The 15810-nt window shown below is 37.7% G+C and overlaps 1 protein-coding gene across 1 annotated transcript; it reads right to left on the bottom strand.

The window, feature by feature from the left end:
- Positions 1 to 7569: 7569 nt before the first annotated feature.
- ifi30b (IFI30 lysosomal thiol reductase b) lies at positions 7570 to 15220 on the bottom strand. The gene is made up of 7 exons (XM_051673107.1): positions 15031 to 15220; positions 13827 to 14015; positions 12698 to 12766; positions 12452 to 12541; positions 12001 to 12153; positions 11820 to 11888; positions 7570 to 8649 (listed from the first exon to the last, which is right to left on the bottom strand). The coding sequence occupies exons 1-7, from the start codon at positions 15169 to 15171 to the stop codon at positions 8581 to 8583; spliced, it is 780 nt and encodes a 259-aa protein (XP_051529067.1). The 5' UTR covers positions 15172 to 15220; the 3' UTR covers positions 7570 to 8580.
- Positions 15221 to 15810: the final 590 nt, after the last annotated feature.

Below are 15810 nucleotides of genomic sequence, written 5' to 3'. Positions count from 1 at the left end.
TGTCATGTATGTGTAGCAGGATAGGCTGTCACCTCCCCTTTTTTAATGTTTTGGTAATTATTTCATTCATTGATGGCCTATCAGTGTTCCAGCCTTTCTATTTAGGGCTGTTGTCTGCCAAGTGGGGTTGTATCGCCGTCAACTCCACCCTCCGTCCTGTATCCTATGGGTTATCCGAGAGTACCTCCCTTTAGCTGTTTGGCTAAGAAGTCATGGCCTGTTGTTAAATTTACTTGTACCAAAACCTAAAGATGTTTTTTGGTGTTGAGAACTGCTGCATTGGCTGTTCATCCCCAGGTATTTTAAATCTTATGTTAAAGGGATAGTTCACCCCAAATATACAAATTCTCTCATAATTTACTCACCCTCATGCCATCCCAGATGTGTGAATTTCTTAATTCTGCAGAACACAAAGATTTTTAGAAGAATATCTCAGCTCTGTTGGTCTTTACAATGCAAGTGAATGGTGACAAGACCTTTGAAGCTCCAAAAATCACATATAGGCCACAGAAAAGTAATCCATAAGACTCCAGTGGTTTTATCCATATCTTTAGAAGTGATATGATAGCTTGATCAATAAATCAATGTCTTTTTTTTTTAAATTTTATACCATAAATCCCCACTTTCACTTTCAAAATGTGAAAGTGTAAATACAGATTTATAGTAAAAAAGGACTTAAATATTGATTTGTTTCTCACACACACTTATATCGCTTCTGAAGATATGGATTTAACCATGTATAATGGTATGTATATTTTTTAGTGTCTTCAGTTATAGAATTTTTGTATTAGTATATTTAGTTTTTAGTTGGTTGACATGCTGAAGTGTTCCCTCTGTGGCTAGAGTTGCAGAGTTCACCTTCTGCATCCCCCCCTTGGAGAATACTGCTGTTTTGTTTCTATTAATTTGTTTGTTTCATCTGTGGACAGTTCCCTTCTCCCATCCCAGCACTCAAAAATAAGACAACTTTAGAAATCAAATAATACTTTAGTCAAATAACAGAAAAAGAAAGGAAGTATCAAATGCTTCAGGAAGGGACAAGGCCAAAACAACCAAATTAAAATTACTAGTGGGAGAATCAAAACTAACTTACCTAACAAAGAAAATGCAAATAAACAACAAATTAACTCCCTCACTAGCTAAACACAGGAGAAAAAAAAGATTTAAACAAAATGGCTCCCACCTCCCTACAACTTCTGTATATAAAATTTACTATTTACAATATTTACTACAAAAAAAAAAAAAAAAAAAAGCAATAAGATCTGTTTAACAACTTAAATGACAGAAATCACACTCAGTCCACAAAAGTAACAAGTTACTTCCAACTCAATAACCAGAACTACACGTTGACTACAGGGCTTTATTCTGCTTCTCTCTCCCCACCAACCAATCCCAACAAAGGACTGATTAGTGCAGACACCTGGTGTTGATTAGCCTGCAAGAGGGAGAGAGTGACGACAAAGCATGAATAAAAAACAAAAAAACAAGCAAAATTCCAGAATTGCAACAAGGCCAAAGCCATACATCCATGGAAGTAATTAACAAATGATTACAAATAAAAAAATTACACTTAAAATACCTCCATGGATGACGAATTCAAAAGACATTTAGAAATGTTGTCAACACTTTCCATATGCTGCATTTTGAATTGGTAACGTTAAATATAGTCCTCGATTAAAGCTGTTACGCCAGTGATACGACAGTCCCCAGTGATTTTATGAAATAACTGAAGGAAACAAAAGATGACATTCCAGAAGCTTGATTTTATTTTAAAACATGTTCAGTTTTACCTTTTTGCTAGCGCTTTCAGCAAATATAACATTGGCACTTTTATTATGGAGGTAAAAAACTTCTTCCCTCAAGCATGCAAGTGACTGGCTTAAGCCAACGACAGCCCCTTCCACTTCCTGTTATTTTGGCAGGTACCTTTGGCTGCCATTGACTGCTGCCAGCTGCCAGTGTTTCTCTGAACCCTTACTGCAGTTTGCCCCATCTTGATGTGTGCTACACCAGTGCATTTTCCCCTCCCATTGGGATTGTTTTTCCACCTCGGAAGTTTACTCCAACTGAATCGCTGCACTTCACACTGGGTGAGACCTGCCTCCTGTGTCTGGAGATGGTTTTCTCTTCACTGCGTGCTGTGCTCATCACTATGTCACTCTTAGGCACTCAAATGTGCGTGCGTGTGTGTGTAAAGCATGTGTGATTTATGGCGTTTTCCAAGGCAGAAAGTGCCTACAATTAGCTGCTCCCTGCTGGTAAGCCTTAGCTCTGTTTCGTGTTTTATGGGTTAAAGTGTGAGTGTAACTGTGCAATTAATTGTTGTTATTGATATGAACTAATCAATTCCAGTGCTTTTACTGCTTTTATTGATTATTTTGTGATTAATAAAAATGTATTTTTGTACTGGTATACATGCCTCTTTCCTTTCATTGGTGGACACAGACCTGTGTGATCTTTTTGTAGATTGATTTAATTCCATGTCTGTGTATATTCCCTGGGTGAAAGTACCAGGGTGGCGTAGTCCTTTACATTCTTGTAATTCTATTTTTGGTTCTTTTACATTTCCCCACCGTGTCTGTCTATCAGGCTTTCAATTAAAATGTTATCCAAGTTTTCTGACTGAATAAAAGCTGACAAATCTCTAGAGCATTTGTTTCTGATGCTGCTACTACCTTGCAAGTTTGCCTGATTTTCTTAGTACCATTGAATCCTAGCATATCCCAAAATATGTTAATTTTAAGTTGACAAAATATTTACCACAAGGAGGGTTTCCTTTTAGTCAAGTCAAGTGATTTTTATTTGTATAGCGCTTTTCATAACACATATCATTTCAAAGCAGCTTTACAGAAAATTATGCTTGCAAAAAAGGGTGCAATATCTGTCATAATTGTGCACTTTGATAAAACACGTGATTGTAAATTTTGCCATTAAATAAATCAATTTAATTTAAAGATCTGTCAGGAATAATGATTTTTCACAATGAAAGTGAAAAATATATTTTTAATATACATTTTATTATTATGCACTGTTATTTGCTGTAAAACTTTAATGCCTGACCTTGCGCTGAGGAGAATGTGCATTCAACGGTCAATCATTCCGTTTTAAAATTTAGTGTGACACCTTTGCATAGCCTTTACATGTAATAGCATCATGTCATTATCAAAACCGAAAAAACGTAAAGTAGGCCATGAACTGACAAATACTTTTTCACATTACCAAACACAACTAGTACTCAACTAATGTGTTTAATATGCAATAAAACAGTGGCCTTAGTGAAGAGGCACTACAATTCGATACTCTGCTCATTTTTAAAGAATTTTCCAGAGGGGTCAGAAGAATGGAAAATGAGGTTGCTATCACTGATATCACCTTTACAGCGGAGCTGTGAGTTCCTAAGCCATTTTGATACAGAGCAGGAGAGAGCAACGATCACTGCACTGCGTGTTGCTTGGAGTCGGAGACTGTTAAAACCTGCATGCTAGCAGTCATTGATGAGATAGTCAAAGTCAAAATGGTTCAGGAGAGTGCATGTCATCTCATCTTTTAAAAAGTTGTCCTTATCTGACACATCGACTCTTCACAGAGTGGAACTGCTTGCCAACAATGTTTCTTTGAGAACCACTGTAAAGGGGAATATGTCTATTGCTGTGGTCGAATCAACGGATCGTACTGACATAGCACATCTTTGCCTAACAATGAAGTAGCTTCACTTCCCTGACTTTCTCTGTAAACTCAATGAGATCTTCACAGCGAGATTCCAAGGATTCACCGTACCTATTGATGTATTGCCTTTCTCAATCTTAGCTGAGCTTGAGTTCATGTGCCAAAGCAAAAGAAGAAATCCTGGGTATCAATGAGCAGATTTTAATGCATTACTTACATTAGGAGTCCACCTATTTTCAGTGGCCGCCATGTTGGCTTGTGGCGTATGTTTTTTTCCGCTACTCCTCCTAAAAAAAATTATCATCTTTCCAAACCACTGGAAATGGAATTTTGATTTTTGTTTAAAAGTGAATTATGATTGGAGTGGCTGCTGTGCTTGGCTGTGCTGACTCTCAGCTTAGTATGTCTCTTTGGTGGCTGTTAGTCCTAGATAGTGCACAGAAATGTGAAGCTGCAAGGTACAGGTTCGATCCTGCCCTGGGGCAACTTGCGAAGTGGTGTTGGTTTGCTTTGCGTGTCATATTCAATCTGTGTAATTCTGATCCACTTCCTGTTCCGGTTGCTGCCTGCATGCTACACGAGTGTTTTTAGCTTGCAAGCCTGCTTAGCGTTGCTTATTCTTATATGTTCATCATTTTATCCATGCCATTTTACCATGTGCTTTGGGTTTTTATGCTTTTCTCCTGTTTCAACTGCATGTATTTTACCGCGTGCACCCTTTTTCTCTCTTTTTTCTTTTCCCGTTTGTCTACATCTTGCATCTCAACTGCGTGCATTTGTTTTCTCCACTTTGTTTTACACTGATTATAGCATCAATCTCAAACATCTACTGATCAAGAACCACACTGATCTCAAACCCTCCCTGCTCAAGAACAATCATAACAACAACAACAAACAATTGTGGTAAGTCATGGCATCCGCTCATGTTATTCTTCCTGCATTGCATGCCACATGTTTACTATAGCTTCTTCCATCAGCAGTGAGGCATATACATGTGTTAAATGTAAGGAATTATTCTGGCTGACGGAGAAGGTTAATGAGTTAGAGGCATGCATCTGAACTCTAGTGGAGGTCAGTGAGAAAGTAAACCGGTAGATACTGTTTCGGATGCGGTTAGTACAGCGAGGAACATGCACACTTTAGTTCCATCTGTAGAGCCCCAGCAGCAGGGTATGCTCGGCGGCATATTCGCTCAGCAAAGTGGCACCACTCTCCCATTCCTGTTAGGGTTTCCAATCAGTTCTCCCCACTCATTGATGCACCCACTGAGAATCATGTTGAAAGAGCCTTAATAATTGGTGATTCTATTGTAAGGAACGTGGAAATAGCCACCATCGTTAAATGCATTTCTGGGGCTTGAGCGTCTGACATCCGATCAAATTTATAAGTGCTGGCTAATGCTAAATGTAGATTTTCAAAAATTGTTATTCATATCGGCACTAACGATGTCCGGCTTCGCCAGTCGGAGATCACTAAAGATATTGTTAAAGAGGTGTGAGAATTTTCAAAAATGATGACAGACACTGTAATATGCTCTGGCCCCCTCCCTGCTCATTGTGGTGACGATGTTTATAGTACATTAGTGTCACTGAATGGCTGGATGTTTGAGTGGTGTCCGGAGAATAGCATAGGATTTATAGACAATTGGAAGAGTTTTTGGGGTAGACCTGACATGCTAAAGACAGATGGACTCCATCCCTCCAGGGAAGGTGCCGCTCTCCTCTCTAGTAATTTGGCTCATAGTCTTAATAGTGATAGTATTTGACTAATTGGGGCCCAGGTCATGAAGCAGACAAACTGGTTAATCCAAACGTCTGCTAGCTGCCTTGAGACGTCACACAGGTCACATAAACTACAATCCATAGAGACTGTATCACCTAGATATCATATAGATACTGTGTCTGTTCCCCAAACTACCAAACACAAACCCCTCATTAAATCATTTAGATTTTCAAACTTTGAAAAAAAATAAAAAAAATAAATACATTTAAAGATTAAAAAAATCAAAGATTGGATGGCCAGAAATTTCCTTCTACTCAATTCCGACAAAACAGAGGTACTAATTATTGGACCAAAACCCTCTAAAAATAAGCCGCTAAAATATAATTTGACTCTCAATGAATGTACTGTTACATCGTCTTCTACAGCAAAGAAATTAGGTATTATATTTGATACCAATCTGTCCTTTGAAAATCACATTTCCAATGTTTGTTGAACAGCATTCTTCCACCTCAGAAATATTGCTAAGTTATGACACATGCTCTCTGTTGCTGATGCCGAAAAACTAATTAATGTGTTCATGACCTCAAGACTAGATTATTGTAATGCATTACTTGGAGGATGTCCAGCAAGTTCAGTAAATAAACTTCAATTGGTTCAAAATGCAGCTGCAAGAGTGCTGACCAGAACCAAGAAATATAACCAATTAGCCCCATTTTATCGTCATTACATTGGCTACCTGTTAAATTTCATATTAATTTTAAAATTCTGTTAACTACATACAAAGCTTTGAATGGTCTAGCTCCACAGTACTTAAGTGACCTTCTGACATGCTATATTCCATCACGTTCATTACAATCACAAAATTCTGGCTTGTTAATAGTTCCTAGAATATAAAAATCCACAAAATGAGGTAGATCCTTTTCCTATTTGGCTCCTGAACTATGGAATAGTCTCCCTAACACTGTTCGGGATGCAGACACACTCACTCAGTTTAAGTCTAGACTAAAGACTCATCTATTTAGCCAGGCATACACCTAATTTATCCATCAACTCACAATTAGGCTGCTTTAGTTAGGTCTGCTGGAACTAGAAACATCTATCATGATCTATAACTCTGCATAAAATTGAATGACATCTACGCTAATATTATTCTATTTGTTTCCATGTCTCAAACTTGGGATTCATATTCCGAGGTTACCAGAGCTGGCCAGATCCAGCTCTGTTCCTGCTTGGTGTCGGACTCCGCTGCAATGTGTCTCTGATTGATGACAACTAAATGCAGCCGGTGCTAGCCAGACATCACTTCAGTCTTTTACAATGGACATCAGAGGATGCACTGATGCCAACTCCAACTGAAAGTCATAGGATACTTCATATGCCACTGCCTGAGCCTTGGACTTAAGATTGACCACACCGAAACTCACTGAAATGACCTGCTGGTTGAACTGCGATGCACCTCATTGATCTCTGCCTTCATCACCTTTGTCTATTGATGGACTACATAGACTATCATTTAATTGCCAACAAAAGCCTTCATCGGCCAACTAACAAAGGACAATGCATCTATGTGAACTTCTGCAGTTAATCCAGGATGGACTTCAAAGACATTAGTCATTAAACTTTTTAAACACTGGACCTTAACACTTAGTTTACTAATCTTAAACCATGACCTGCACTGCACGTAAATAACTAATATTGGCATTATATTCATGCTGATTAGCCAGAGGGGAACTGGCCCCCACAGTGAGCCTGGTTTCTCCCAAGGTTATTTTTCTCCATTTACCAACATCTTATGGAGTTTTATGTTCCTTGCCACAGTCGCCTACAGCTTGCTTACAGGGGTTCTAAATACAATTAATATTTATTTAATTTTTATACACAATTTACAATCATATTTAATCAAACTACACAATGATCACTCTAAGACTTTATAGATATTACAGTTTCATTTTTTTTGTTAATGCATGATTTTCTGAAAAGCTGCTTTGAAACGATGTGTCTTGTGAAAAGCGCTATACAAATAAAAATTACTTGACTAGGTGTTCTTTGTGTCCTGCTTAGTGTGGCATTGCTGCTTGCATCTATATTCTTTTTTTTTTTTTTTTAAACAGTAAACTTATTTTACTGTAATACATTTTACAGTACACTACAATATAACCACACATGTCTTTTTCATGTAAATTTAATTAAATGGATAGCTACATTAGTAAAGATACAATATTAATTTTTCAAGTCACACACACAAAAACCTTAAAGGTGACGCATGAACTTTTTAACAATCCTTGCTTTATATGCAGAGACAACAATATGTAAAGCATTAGAAGGTCGATTCCCCTGAAAAGTGTAAACACTGTGACTGCAGTGCTATCAAAACACTGTTGTGCTATTTTGAGGATTCCAACCAGCCCAAAGCAATATGAACTACTTGCAGTGTGCTTCATGACATACTTCTCCTTTTAAATAATGCAGTTTGCTAGTTTCTGGTTATATGAGTTTACAATGTGCTGTAGTTGCCTAATTCCTGAAATACCACTTAAAATGATTGTTCAGAAGGTGATTTTAATGTCCAGACAATTTCAGAGACATGAGAATAAATATTCTGAACATTACTGTGTACAGTGTCTTCAAAGTTCAGTGGAAAAACAGTTTTCAAAGCTTTAATTAATTTAAACTTTTCTCCTCACACAGAGGTCTGCAGCAGACATTTAACCACAAATCATTTTTAAAAGGGCATCTGCGCTCTTTGAATGAAACAACTACACGATCCATGTGTGACAGGAGAGACCAGACAAACACGTGCAAAAACAGGATTTATTGTTTTAATCAACTGACAGCCCTAAAAAGTAGGAATAAACTTCCTTCCCATGAATAAATCTCTGCATGTATGTGCGCTGAACATTGTTAGTGGAAACGCCTGAGCCGCACTAAGTAGAAAGCAGAAGCAGTTTTGCAAGTAGTCCTTTGGCTCAACTGTGAGTTTAGGATTGGACTTTATGTTCACCCGACCAATGGAAGACAGGGGAGTGTTCAGGAAAATATGTTTGAAAACAGTCATCATATTTGCAGTTCCATTTGGTGATGCTAGTGGAGCAGAAATTACACACTTAACCTTTAATTTAACAAAAGTTTGTTTAAGCTACAGCATTATACATTTAGCTTTTTCTAAACACAAAAACTAATGTGTAGCATTCCTCACTCCTTATAGCAAAAGCTTCGGTTCAGTTTTTTCAGGGCTCCAGTGCAGGCTGGTGGCTTTATTCCCTGTGAAAGAAGTACACAAGGTTTGAAACAAAGTTCCTTAAAGAACTGCGTTTTCTGTTGATGAACATTTGCAATATTTCAGCTAGTTCAGTAACCAGAAATGGTATGTCAATGGTAAGGATGTCAAAAACGGTACCAAGTCGACACTAAAATAAAAAAAGATGCCACGATACCAGTGTTTATGCAGTACCGGTTGTACAAAGCATTTAGTTTGAGACCCATGCACTGTCTGACTGACACAAGACTGCTTTCTAATGCTCACCAAATTTTACATATTTGGGAAGAAATTAATGCACAGTCATGCTAATTAAATTCATGATAGTTCCTAGTGTGACTTAACCCACAAAAGTATGTTAATTAAATAAATTTACTGCCTGCATGTGCTGCGCACTTTACAGTGAATGTGTGAAGCCACTCATATGCTAAAGTCACCGCATTTAGAGCAAAATGCGAGCTGTGCATTTTGTAATAGATGACAGAACAGAACACTTAGTCACCGTAAAGCACGTGTAGTGCCTAAACACTATGTTTATATACAATAATTATGTTGCAGCATTTTGCTCTTTAATATTCACAATGGGCCCTTTAAACAACTGCTTATTAGGATGTGTGAATCTACCTTCACGTCAACATAAAAGCTTGATTCAACTTGCATCAGAAATACATTATGTTAATACAACATAGCAAAATTTAATATTCACAAAAAATGTATATTCACAATAAAAATAATTATAATACTGTTTAAGCAATATCTCAAAACCAAGAGTGCTGTTATACTAAATAAACGTTATCAATGTTTTCATTTATAAAGTGACGCTCTGTTGTGCAGCACTTTATTTGACAACAAATAAGACCTATGTTCTGTTTTAGATTATGCTGTGAGGATCTTTACAGAATCACTTTATTTCATAAAAAAAAAAAAAAAAATGCAAGGGTATGTTGAAAAGCAATTGTTCTATTTTCATTTGACAAAAGTTTTATGAATTCATTTCATTAGACACCATTTTATTGCTGAAGTTAAATTAAACTACAAAACAAAACTGGTAAACGTCCCAGATTACATTTCAGTAAGTTGCATAGGCCGATTAACAAAGGTGGGCTAGGCCTACCCAAGATTTTGTTTTATTATTTTGCATTTGGTCTCAGACATTTGGCTCATTGGTCGCTTCCATCTGAGAGAGCCCCTCCCTGGTTTTGTATTGAACAGGAAATTCTTGCCCCTATTTCGCCATTGCAAAGCCTTTCTATTAAACTAACCAGAGAAGTTAAGTTACACCCTGTTATCTCGCATTTGCACTCGAGATGGACAAAAGTGTCCAGAGTATTTAATTCGGACATTTATTTAAATGTTGCCTCGAGCATATGGCTGAACCCAGAATTATGTATTAATAAGTCCCCTTTCTGCTCGTCAGAGTGGATTGTAATACACGTGGTGACCTACAGTATATGAGAATGGAGTTTTGAAAGCCTTTGAAAATTTAGTTTAACATTCCCAGATCTAAGTTCTTTAGGTATTTATAGCTGCGCCACCTGCTCTGTACTATTTTTGGGAGTAGCACACACCCACTAAAGCGGCAGATACACTGGGAGTGGTAATTACTGCTTTTGGAAAAGGTCATGAGGCATCAGTGTATTACTCCCTGCTAATTCAGAGTCTGGGGGGTGGAGCTTTAACTTCTATCAGGAGATTATGGGAGAAATTTTTAAACTTGGTATTGGAGGAGAGAGTGTGGGCTAGGATTCTAAAAAATGTAAAGTCTGCATCTAGAGATGCAAGAGTGCGCCTTTTGCAATTCAAGATTTTACATAGATTCTATTGGACCCCCTCTAGATTGTATAGGCTTGGTGTTAAAGATGCCAATCAGGAGACACAACCCATGTTTTTTGGTGGTGTGTTAAGATCCAAGAATTTTGGTTGAAGGTTCAGAGTTTTATGTGTGATGTATTGGGTACTCAAATTTCATTTTGCCCCAGACTCTGTATTTTAGGTGATAGGGCGGTCATCAATATAGAGAATAAACACATAAAAAATTGGGTCCTAACCAGTGTCTTGATCGCCAGACAAGTTGTTTTAAGGGGATGGAAGTCAGTTGGAGCGCCCCCATTTCAGGAGTGATGCTCGGAGATAGGGAGGGTGGCGGCTTTCGAAGAAGGGTCATCTAGAAGACTGGGGAATTTGGATTTGTTTGTTGGGAAATGGGGCAAATATTTGGCGTTCTTGGAGGGCTCTTGGGGTGGGGCAGTGGAGAGAGAGGTGTAGTTATTTTTTGTGTGTTTTTTTTGTGTGTGTATGTGCTCATGTGTGACCACAGGGGTGTTTGTTGAGGGTTGGGGATTGGGAGGGGGAGGGGTGGTAGTTGGGGTTAAATGTTGATTCTGTATATATATGTTTTGCTTTGTTTGTTGTGTTAATCAATAAAAATGTTAATCACAAAAAAATAAAATAAAACACAAGATTTGGGAAAAATAAAATGTTTTATAGGGCCTTGAAAAACTTGAAGCAATGTTTACTTAACGATGCACTTAGTAATTTTTTTCCTCATTAAAAAAGTTTAAGCCCTAAAGACAAGAACTGTAATTTTGCAATATATGTAGGAAATCATGACCGCTCACATTAAAATGTAGACTCCAGTCATAACAGAAACCTTATAAAAGCTGTTTTATTCTACACGGAGAGGGTCCGCACATGGGGGCTGCTATGTTAGAATCACATGACCAGCCGAATACTACTCGCTTAATCTCAGTAACTGTCCTATTATCTGACACTCTCACTCACTGATTAAAGTAATCATGGCTGACTGTGAATACTAAATTTCTACAAAAGCATCTGAAACTGAAAACTATTGATTTTAAATTATGCTGCATCCAAGCCGCTTGGTGTCAGTGTAAGTCCAAGATGACATAAAGGCAAAAGTTACTGAGTGCATCTTTAATTCAAAAACACGAAGGATTTAAAAAAAAAAAAATTAAATGTATTATTTACATTGATATTTAACTTTTTTAATAGGCTAAAAAAAAAAGTGTGTTCAATAGTATAGTATACATTTTTGCGGTGGTATCGAAATCAGTATTGAGCATTGTGAAATTTTCCTGGTATTCATACTGACTACTAAAATGTTGGTATCATGACAACCCTAGATAATGGGCAAATGAAAGAAAGATGGACATACTTTGTACAATTTGCATACAAGGCTGAAGAGAGTGGACATAGCCTTGTCTTCCCATTCACTCGTGTATTCCTGAAAAAGGAAAATAAATTTAAAGTGCAAACTTTTGAACATAGAAGTGTTAGTGTCATTTATCATTATGAAAGAGACAGAGATGAATGGAAATGCTCAGATAAGGCCTCACCCCATTGAACGTGACCCAGGGCACATGAGTGTGTCCTGGTTTGAGAGCCTGTGTCCTCACTGCATTCTCATGCATCAATCTGTGGCCAAGCTGTCCTCTTGCACAGGACTCTATGGCTCCCCATTTAACTAATGGTGCACCGAGCTGCAAACACTAGGGAAAGGAACAATGGAGTCATGACACTGCTGAAAAAAACATGTTAAACCAGCCAGTCAGCCAGCTGGTCTCCCAGCCGGACCAGTTGATAAGTACCCTAAACCCCTCTAAAAACAGTAAACCAGATCAGCTTGATCAGTTGAAACCAGCTTGGGGCCAGCTAAGAACAGGATGTCAAGCTGTTTTTGTTTTTGTTTTTTAGGGGAGGGCTCCAGTCCTTAATAAAGCTCCAGAAATTGGCTGCAATAATAAGTACATATGATGGACAGTAGAGCTGGCTCAGAGGGATGCTTACAGGCTTAGCCGATTTTAGTACATCCGCAGACGACTCCATGCAGTAAATGACGGGCAATGCAGCATGACCAGCTGTATGTAAAACACATGCCTGTAAAAGGAAGGAAGATATGTTAAGTATGTGTTCCAAAACTGTATAAAGAGAGAAATCTGTTTATCATTTAGGTTGCTGCCTACCTTTTTAAACAGTCTTCATCTCAGGAGCACAACTTTGATGCCTTAAAATAGTGTTAGCTCACAAACTCACCTCCACCATGTTAGCGTAGCACTCTGACTCTCCATGTTGACAAGAGAATGAATTCTGTTCAGGAAGCACCTAAAGATACAAGTTAGCCAAGAATCAGCACAGCTCAAGTGACATACATACAGTATGTGGACACTGCCTTCTAACTACACCTGAAATGTTTCATATCTGCGCCTCTAGTGGCATCAAGAATTACAAAACAACAACAACAACAACAATATTGTTTTGAAACAATTTTCTCTGAATACTACCTATGCATGCTGTTGGTTGATCAAACAGATAGTCCCACCCCAAACTCAAACCACTGGTTAAATAAATGGTGCCGTGTTTGGCTGGAAACTCAAAAACAATGTTCTGATTTTGCCACAGAGCCACGGTGTTCACACGTTTTGAGGAAATCAACCAAGAATGGGTTACTTAGTTGTCTTTGCATTTTAAGCTGGGACAGGAGTAAGTATTTAATTTTTTTGTTTGTTTTTTTCTTAAATATCAGCTTTTGCATGATTGGCTTTTTCCAGCTACATCCATTACTAACAGTTGCATAACATTAAGCATACAGCCATTCATTCTCAAACATTTTCAGTAGAATGAGTCATACCAAAGGGGTCAGTGACTTTCAATGTGGCACTCCCATGGGATTGCACTATAAACTAGTTTACCGGGTCTGGTATGGAGGACAGGTTTGTTATTATTGACGTTGTTCCAATGTTTGATTTGGGTGCTGTATACAGGAGCTGATCTGAGGATTTGAGAGTAAATATCGACATACATTTTTGGTCTGTTCATCACAATAAGTGATCATATAGCTTCAAAAAACTTGGAAAATAGTGCAAGAGTAATTTCGACAAATTTCAATGTGGTCTTTTGGTGATTTTTGTCCTTTATGGAGCTTCACAGCCTGGAGTCTCTAGAAAGTAACTAATGTAAGTTTGAGATAACACAAGTTGAATGACTTGAACAAGTTCATATTTGGATGAACTACTACTTTAATTCTAAAAATAACCACATATGGGTATAGTGTTTAGGTGTCCACATACTTTTGGCTATGTAGTGTAACAAATGCTTCAAATATTATGTCCATAATGACATCCAAACAAACCACTGCCTCAAGATCTGCCTACAAGATCTGTACCTCAGTATTTCCAAAGGGCACCAAGTTAACTTTCATTATGTCTTTCAGTAAAGTCCAGGTTGGGAAGAGTTGCTCCGTCAGGAAAGCTCTGCTTCCAGGACACAGACTCTCATAGTACAGAGTAACCTCTACGGGAGGAACCAATGGGTCTGGCCGGGTCGCATTCAATTCCATACACTGTTTCCTCACCTACCACAAACAATACATTGCAAATAATACATACAGAATAATAAAACATGGTGTGACAACATTATGAAAAAAAAAAAAAAAAGTAAGAAGTTAAATTTCACTATTTAGACAGCATCTAAGGCTACGTTCCCACCTCAGTTGAATGTGGCCCAAATCCCCCCTCACATGACACATACAGGGTTGTTGTTGTTTTTTTTTGTTTTTTTTAGATGGCAGTGTGAACAGCAAAAGTCACATTGAATCCAACATCTCAATTCCAATCTGGGCTATTTTAATATGTGGCAATAAATCAAGTGTGCATCCCATTTCTTGCAATATGACTTAAGTGTGAACAGTAGGCTAGTGCCGGAATTCATGCATTTGTTCACGCGTTGTTGTAATTGCATGCTTGATTTACCCTTAAATTTGAATATTTGAATATTGATTATATTCATTGTTTTCTCTAAATCCAACTTTCAGGCCAACTATTTACAGGCTAAACCTCTCACACTGAACCCACTAAATAAGAAAGAACATTTGTAGACATGAGGAGACTTATCAAACATATGAAGGGAATACCTCGTGCCCAGTCTAATTGGAAGCTGCTTGTGTGCTTTAAAGCATGACTCTAATTTAAAAGCACAGAGAGAGCCTTTGAAATCGACACTGAAAACAGGTTCATTCAAGACCAATGTATGGTGTGCAATATTCCATAAAAGTCAATATTCCAAACAGTCAGGAACATACTGCAAATAAACACCAGCTATAATGCCTTATGCAAATAGTTTTGTAAATGTATTCATACATAGGCACAATTTATATTTGTCTACAAAACCAAGCCTTCAGATCAAAAAGGGTTTTAACAACATGAGAAACATAAATTCAGTCAAGTGTGTCCAAACTTTTGATTGATAGTGAATATTAAATTTAAATTACTAACAATCATTGAAAAACTTTAAAAAAAATGACCATATGTACACAAATAAACAATTACCATTTAACTATTTCAAGACTTCAAACAGCCTTCCAGACTTACCCCACATTCTATAGCAATCTCCAAAGACCTGCACCATTGGGAAGGAGGATATCCACATGAAGGTTTAGGGTGAGACTTACAATGGATTTCAGAAACACTGAGGAATATGACAGCAAACACATGAAGCATTAAAAGGTTCATGCTGTGGATGTTTATAGAGAGTCTGTGAGCTTTCTGTCAGCAGTGTGAATTGTAGAGTTTACAAGCTTGTGTGTGTCTCCTCCTATCAACATATCAACAGCCGTAAGCAGCTCCAGCTAAACAGACAGAACACACACAGTGACCTCAGATCAGCAGTGAGCAGTTAAAGCTGAGAGGGATCAGTAACAGTAACACTGACCTCAGATCAATTTCTGTCACTGTAGTTGTGTCATGAATAGGAATCAGTTGTGTGACACAACAGGAGTCAAAAATGCTTTTGATCTCTGTTGTCACTTTGACTCATAGCAAAACATATTTTTGAAATGGAATCTTGCTTCTGTAGAGGTGCAATAAGTATTTTTTTTTTTCTCAATCATGCAAACGTTCTCATCTACTTATCCATTTATAGAAATGCCCTGTTCACAGTCAGCAGTCTTGTTCATTAATTTATTCTGCAAGCAAACACCTCCAGTAACATCAGGATAATTAAAAGCGACAAAAATTTCTTCTCGTATTGCGATCTCCACATGTCGGCCCCATGAGACGATCTGCTCCATGTAAAATAAAAATGCTTTTATGAGGCTACTGACATGACTGGAGTCTTCATCTCATGTGAGTGAACATAATTTTAAACCTATT

Source organism: Myxocyprinus asiaticus, chromosome 35, assembly GCF_019703515.2.
Source record: "Myxocyprinus asiaticus isolate MX2 ecotype Aquarium Trade chromosome 35, UBuf_Myxa_2, whole genome shotgun sequence".
Taxonomy (NCBI): domain Eukaryota; kingdom Metazoa; phylum Chordata; class Actinopteri; order Cypriniformes; family Catostomidae; genus Myxocyprinus; species Myxocyprinus asiaticus.
This window is presented reverse-complemented; position numbering and strand designations above follow the sequence as displayed.